The following is a 7,104-nucleotide window of genomic DNA, read 5'->3' on the forward strand; positions in this document are numbered from 1 at the left end:
GCCTGCCCCTGCCCTGCCCTGCCCCAGGCCTTCAGCACCCTATTGTCTGTGTCCATGGGCCATGCATATATGCATTCAAGGTCTTTGGTTGATTACCTCCCACCCACCCATCCTCCCCCATCTTCCCTCTGAAATTCCACACCCTGATCTATACTTCCATGAAAGTTCTCCAGTTTTAATGTAAGAAGAAGTGTTTTGGGAATTTGTTACACATGCAGGTTTCTGCCCTTCTCCCCCAAATTTGCCAATAAATTGGCCCAGAAATCTGCATTTTTAACAGTTCCCAGATGGTCCTAGTGATATAAGAACAGAGAAAATTATAAAAACTCAGACGTATTAATATCCCATTCAAATAAAAACAAGAGGAAAAGCAATGAAAAATAATTTGAAAACTTTAATGATGTTTATACACTAAAACATAAAATCTTTTAAATAAGGTACATTCAATTTCTCAGCGCATCTAATATTCAGATAATTTACATTAAAACATTAAACAAAAAACAAAACAAAAAAACGTTAAACAATTACCTAAATAATGCATTTTCTATAAAATGATATCATAGCTTATATAGGTAAAATTATATTACAAAAACACACCACACAGGAAGGATGTCCGTACATATTAGTAAATGCTACAAACTTTCCATTAAAAAATATATTTTGTCTCTTTCATTTGTCATAATAAACAGAATATATAAATTTTTTCTTTCTAAAATTAAGTCCACACAGTTTCTCTTTTGGATGATAATATGTACAAACCTTATATCTGAATGAATATAAATAGCAAATACTGTAATAGTGTTAGATATATTAGTACTTTTACAGAAAAAAAATGGCTTTCTGATAAAAGCCTCTAGACAGCTGAAATCTCAAAGCTATTTAAGTTAGACATTCCCATACTTAGTAAGGCACAATGAAGTCTAGTTTCTTATTTCCAGTTGAATTACTTCAAGCAGTAATCAAGAAAACATAGTCAGTAGATACTGGACCAGATCTGTCAGTTGGATAAACTATTTGGGGTTTTTTGAATTTTTGGGGGAGAAGTTCGTTCTTTCTTCATACCAAAGTCTTTTGTGTTTGCCCTGGGCCCAAATCTAGTCCTCAGTGATGAGAAAGAAATCACTGCACCCCCTCCCCCCCAAGTGCCTGAGAAACCTGAGAAACAGTTTACTCATCCATCGGATCTGGTCCACGGGGAGGAAACAGCCCCATGACCATTTCCCGTTATAAGCAGCTTATTTTCACTGATTGGACCTGGTTCCCTATCATTTCTAGAAATAGCTTCTGATACAGTCTGTACATGGTGAAGCTGTGAAGGAACCTGATGGTCTTTTTCAGGCTGTGGGAGACCGTTTTGGGGAAGTGGTACGTTTTCAAGTGCTTCAGTGCGTGCATGAGGCCCTTCAGAGTGTCCTGGTCGCCGTTCTTGACCCTCCACAGGCTGAGCAGCTTCAGGATCTGCTCACCTGATGATGTGCAGGCCTTCGTCGTTTTCTCGATGTCTTCTGTTGTGACTTTCTTCCCGGGCAAGCTTTCCATCAGGCTGCGGAGCTGCTCGGAGGTGAGGTTCGTGTGCCCGAGGTGCCGCTGCACGCTGTTTTCACACAGGTCGATATCTGCACAGAGCAAAAGCAGAGACAGTCACACCATGTATATTCTTCTAGTGCCACCAAACTCCGCTGAGGCAAAGGCAAGGGTTCTCCACGTGTCATCACTTTAACGATAACCTTTTCCTTTATGTTTTTGGGGGGAGTGGGGTTAGTGGTGCTAGTTATTTCTGAGAACTGAGATGAATATTTTTGTGTTATTGTAAGAGAATGTACTGTATAATCTAGGCATCCAACAAAGCCTTGTGAGAAGCTCTACTGTTGGAAATCATTGGTAGAAAAGTACAGGCACATCATTCTCAGTTTTAAAAAAAAGTTTGAGGTATTAAAACCATAACATTTCAGAGAAACAGAAAGTATTCAAGTTAGTTATTTTGCAATATAAACTTTCATTTGTTGATATCTGACATATATGCTGTTTTAAAAGAGTTAGTTGCTTCAAATGGTCTTTAATAAATAGCATGAGAGGGTCACCACCACAGAGAAGAAAATTTAAAAACAGAGTAATATGAGGCCAAGGAACGTGGTGATACACACAGCCTAGAGAATATTTCCATAACGAGCTAGGACATAAACATAAGAGGGAGTAACTAATGTTTCTGTTAATGACATGAGTCATTTAGTATCTGAGCCCTAAGGCAAGTCAGTTCATCTTTCTGGGCTGAAATGTCCTCGTTTATAAAATAGGGATTCGGTCCTTTCCGATGCTAACAGTCTCTGATTCTCTACTTCCCTTTCTTTTTTGCTTCAGGGCTAATTATAAGTTCAAAGAATACATTTTGTCGGCTGAAAACAGAAGAAAAGTTTACTCTTTGCACAAGTGGAACATTCAGCTGTCAAAAATGTTAGTCTCCTAACATCTGTTGCCTCAGTTTCAAATGTTTGAGGCCTTTAGGGTAGGGCCAGGACTCCTCAGTCATTTTACTATACTGAAGAGGCGAATGAATTTCTCATTGACATTGTCTGACTTGTGAAAAATCTCCCGCATTTTCTTCTGACATGTCTTCTCATTGCTAATTGAATTCGGAACTCTTTCCGTTAACCTAAAGCTTACGGTCCACACTGTATGAAATTTACTTTTGCTATTGGATTATCTCCTCCTCATCATCAACATACACACACACGCATACACACACATGCACACAGGCACACACACATGCACACACAGACACTCACTTTCCAAAGGAGATTCTTTCAAAAACTCTATAACATGGTTTTAACTAGCCCTTTTCTCCAAGAAAGTCAAATACTTTACAGATCTTATCTCATTAATCCTTACAACATATGCTATTAAAATGGTAATTTTAAAATAGGCTATGTTGTGAGGATTAATGAGAGGCTATCTGTAAGGCACTGGGAGGCTCTCTAGAGAGAATTACCAAATAAATACAACAGAGCTTCTTGGTAGAAATGCAAAGTAAGATTCAAAATGGTAAAAGAACTTCTAGGAAGGTCAGAGAGGATGCTAATAAAACTGCTGAGGGATGTAAAGGCAGATTTCCTGAGGTCTAGCCCTGCACTTGAAATGCATTGTGGCTTCTTTATACACTCGATAAAGAACGAGAGGGACTGGTGGGGGGATTGAGAATAAAACCGTGCGTGACTGCTCTAGAAACAGCATCTACATCATCGTAAAACTCCTTCAATTCAACAATAATTACAAAAAGAAAACATCATCCACACAACTAGCCCTATGATTAAAGGGTATCTTTGATTTCGGATCGACTTGTTTATTTCAGGTTATCATACCTTGGATGATCTTCTTGACCATATCCTGGTCTTTGTTTTGATGTTTCCATAACTTCAGCAGCTGGAAGGTCTGTTCTTGTGAGCTGTGTCGTCTTTTTATCCTCTCCACACTCTCTGCATTTACTTTGGTGCCAGGCAAATTGTCCACCAGGACACTGAGCCAGTTAGGGGTGAACTTGGTAGGAACAGCAAACCTGAAGAATGCCTCCTCACACAGGGTAACATCTAAAGGAAGGTGGGAAAACCAAGATTTACTCAACAATTGGATTCCTGGAAGTCTACTGGACAAAATCCAAAATTTTAAAACCAACACAATTGAGTTTTTTAAAAAATATAATATGCTAAAACAAAAATTTTGAATCAAATCAACCTTCTGTTGGCTGGTCTAAGTGGTAGACTGCCAATACAACTGGGCTTATGTCCTTTCTAATGTTCTTTTAGAGTGTTTTGGGGGAGAAAGTTTAATAAATGTTAAATAAGAACTTAATATTGCTATAAACAAATTACATAAAAAATTGGATGATTTAATGTAAATATTAACATTCTGTTAAAGATGTTCCTAAAGCCCACAGAATACTTTGAGATAAGGGCCAAAACAAATACAAGCATTGCTTTGAAAGGGGCTTGAAAGCAATCTGGAATAGTGTATTATTTTCTGTACATACACAAACACATAGTTTACCTTTGAGAATAAGAATATATGTAAACATATAAGCACGTATTACATGAGAAAAAAAGTCACACACACACACACACACACACACACACACACACACGCAAACACAACAAAACATGTCATTTAAAAAAGAGGTGCAATGGCCTGAATATCTGGGTAGGGTCAGTATATCCCAGGGGTTAAGAGTTTATCTTTGGATGCATCAGGCCTGGGTTTGAATCCTGGCTCTGCCATTCATGTCCTATATTGAACTTGAGCAACCTTAACCATGTTTGTGTAAAGATTAAAGCCCATATAGCAAAGAATCTGGCAGATAGTAAGTACTCAATGAATGACAAAAATAAAAATTTAAATGTATTAAAGAGAATGATAAAGTTAGAAGTCACTCCTTTTACTATCCCTTCCTTTATTCCATTTTTAGATAAGAAAGCAGAGCAGCCAAATGACTTGTCTAAGATTTTGATTACAGTGAAAATATGTTGGGACTGGGTTGGAATCTTAAATCTCCCAATCCACATTTCTCTGCTTGATATGCTCTGTGTCATACAAATAGATGCTTGGGGAAAGTCAAGCTGGCTCATGACATTGTTTAGCTAAATGCTAAAAGCAGATTATCTTCAGTGTAATGAGTCCTCTGTAGAAGGTGTGAGATTAGTCTAGTGGTAGGAGTGACAGGGAGAGGACACCAATCTGATTAGTGATATCACTGACATGGGATGCATTCAGATAACTTGAGCTCAGAGCTAGTGACCCTTCCTGAATAAAAAGTTCAGGACAAGAGGAACCTGGAACGTCCATGTGACAGACACACTATTACCATAGGACCTATGGCATAGGTAGCAAAGCCAGTTTTTACATTTCTAATATGTAATCAATTACATCATTGTGCTTCTTAGTTGCCAGTTTACACTTTGGCTAATAATACAGGTATTTTTAAAAGTGACAAAAGTGGATAGCAAAAAAATTCTGCAATTTGGACTCTGCTCATTGAGCCTCAGACATAATCTTTATACCACCCTTTCTCCATGGGTAAGATTTGAGTAAAGTAGAAAAGGAAAAAATTCAGGGTTTAGAGCAGGGGTGGGCAAACTTTATGACTCGAGGGCCACAATGGGTTCTTAAACTGGACCAGAGGGCCGGAACAAAAGCATGGATGGAGTGTTTGTGTGAACTAATATAAATTCAAAGTAAACATCATTACATAAAGGGTACGGTCTTTTTTTTTTTTTTTAGTTTTTTTCATTTCAAACGGGCCGGATCCGGCCCGCGGGCCTTAGTTTGCCCACGGCTGGTTTAGAGCATGGTCTATGAGAGATGAGGACTTTTTGAAGGACTTTGAGTTGTGGCTTTAGCCATATGGACAGAGAATAGTCTTGGAATAGAAGAGCTGATTAAAACTCAAGAAAGGGAAAATATGAGTTTGACTAAGAAGGTAGCCAGAGGCTCTTGTACTCAACTCAGAGATGGCATGAAGGCTGATATTCTGATCGATAATTACCTATTCCACATCTGTGTGTCGAGTCACTGTTTCCGGAACATATATTGTCATGCGTTGCGTTTCCTTTCTGAGTCAGAAGGAGACCGAATGCACTGCAGTTGGTGTGTTTTCTGCAGGGTGCTTTAGAGGACGTCTCATTGGAGAAGAACCCATCTGGACATCTTTTGCAAACCGTATTTCGCTCTGGGGTTCCTACAGGAAATACCAAAACATTTAGCACCTTCTTCTCAAATACTTTCACAGCAGATACCCTCTTAACAAAGTTTTAGAAAGACTTTCACTTAGTTTTAACTGCTATGTTGCTAAGTTTTTACTATTAATGCTGTACCAAACTTCAGGCATTCTCATTTTTCACTTCATTACACAGACAGAACAAAACTACAGTTAGCCCCTTAGGCGGTCTCCCCTCCCAGTAATACAAACACAAGCTTATTTTCTGTTACCTACAAAACATTTCCAAAATGTGAGAGGGAAGGGAAGAAGGGAGGGTGTTCCTTAGTCCTGAGTGAGCTACAATGGCATTAGGTCTCATTGCCTACATATTCTTCATACAATTATCCTGGAAAAGCATCGAGATAGCCCTTGTGTAACTGCTGTGATATCATTCCCCAATATCAGTACCCATTGACTGCTACGTCGTTAAATTCTAATCGGTAGCTATCGAAGTTCTTTCTTTCCTGAATCATAATTGTGAAGCAACTCATAAGTATGCTAACCCTGAGATAAAAATTTACAGCATTATAATAAACTCTTGAAGGTGGCAATAAAGTTGGCCACTGACTCAAAAGCGTAAGTCTGCAGTTAAGCTACACAGTAAATGGAAGATGATATACCGTTTGCTTAAACTGTTGAGTTTTAAGAGTCTGGTTGTTACAATTTCAGGGAAGGGTGACTGCAAGGGCATCTTATTTCATGGTGGAAAAATACTTGACAAATTTGGAGAAATCACGGGTAAGCAAACTTGAATCAGTCAACAACTAACGATGCTATTAAAACTAAATACCTTCAAACCCTTGGCTCTATCATTCATGGATAAATCATACATTACAGTGCATTTGCATATGAAAATACCTCCATCTAGTGTAAGCTAGTTGAACAGATTTAGACTTCAGTGTTCTAATGTGGCTTTTACAGGCCAATTCTGCCTTATGCGAGGTAACAAATGTGAAAGGGACAAATGAAGCTGTGGGAAGTTAATAAACTTCAGTTATTAAAAATGTGAACCTCCCACTTCATATCAAATCCAGAGGTGGGGGGAAAGAGCAAAGAGGTTTGGTTCTCATTTTATCTCTTGCTTCTTCCAAAGGGATTAATGATACATTGACCAGTAAAAATGATGAAGGGCTGGCAGAAAAAAGAGGAGGTGGGAAACCACTGGCAGAAAACCTTCACATATTAAATGCCACCTCCAGTGTTGCAGTGACAACATCTTAGGAACCAACTTAAAAGAGGGCTAATTTTTTTAAAAAAAAGTACTTTCTTACTGTATTGCTCTTTTTAAATGGCATATAACTCCACACCAAATTCTACAATATCTTTTTTTTTCCAGTTTCCTGGAAGTATTTTATATATAT

At 38.3% G+C, this 7,104-nt stretch overlaps 1 protein-coding gene and 1 long non-coding RNA gene across 2 annotated transcripts in view; one reads left to right on the top strand and one right to left on the bottom strand.

Annotated features, from left to right (window-relative positions):
- The window catches only part of LOC102246011, a 218,397-nt gene that overhangs the window by 207,313 nt on the left and 3,980 nt on the right, over positions 1–7,104 (top strand). The window lies entirely within an intron of this gene.
- The window catches only part of TNFRSF11B (tumor necrosis factor receptor superfamily, member 11b), a 27,492-nt gene continuing 20,762 nt past the window's right edge, over positions 375–7,104 (bottom strand). The window contains exons 3-5 of the mRNA XM_005885857.2: positions 5,531–5,722; positions 3,357–3,581; positions 375–1,616 (exon numbers count right to left, since the gene is read on the bottom strand). Of these exons, the coding sequence (XP_005885919.2) occupies positions 1,225–1,616; positions 3,357–3,581; positions 5,531–5,722 (809 nt within the window). The 3' untranslated portion in view covers positions 375–1,224. The remainder of the gene's footprint in view (positions 1,617–3,356; positions 3,582–5,530; positions 5,723–7,104) is intronic.

The sequence above is a fragment of the Myotis brandtii genome, unplaced genomic scaffold (genome assembly GCF_000412655.1).
Source record: "Myotis brandtii unplaced genomic scaffold, ASM41265v1 scaffold931, whole genome shotgun sequence".
NCBI lineage: Eukaryota > Metazoa > Chordata > Mammalia > Chiroptera > Vespertilionidae > Myotis > Myotis brandtii.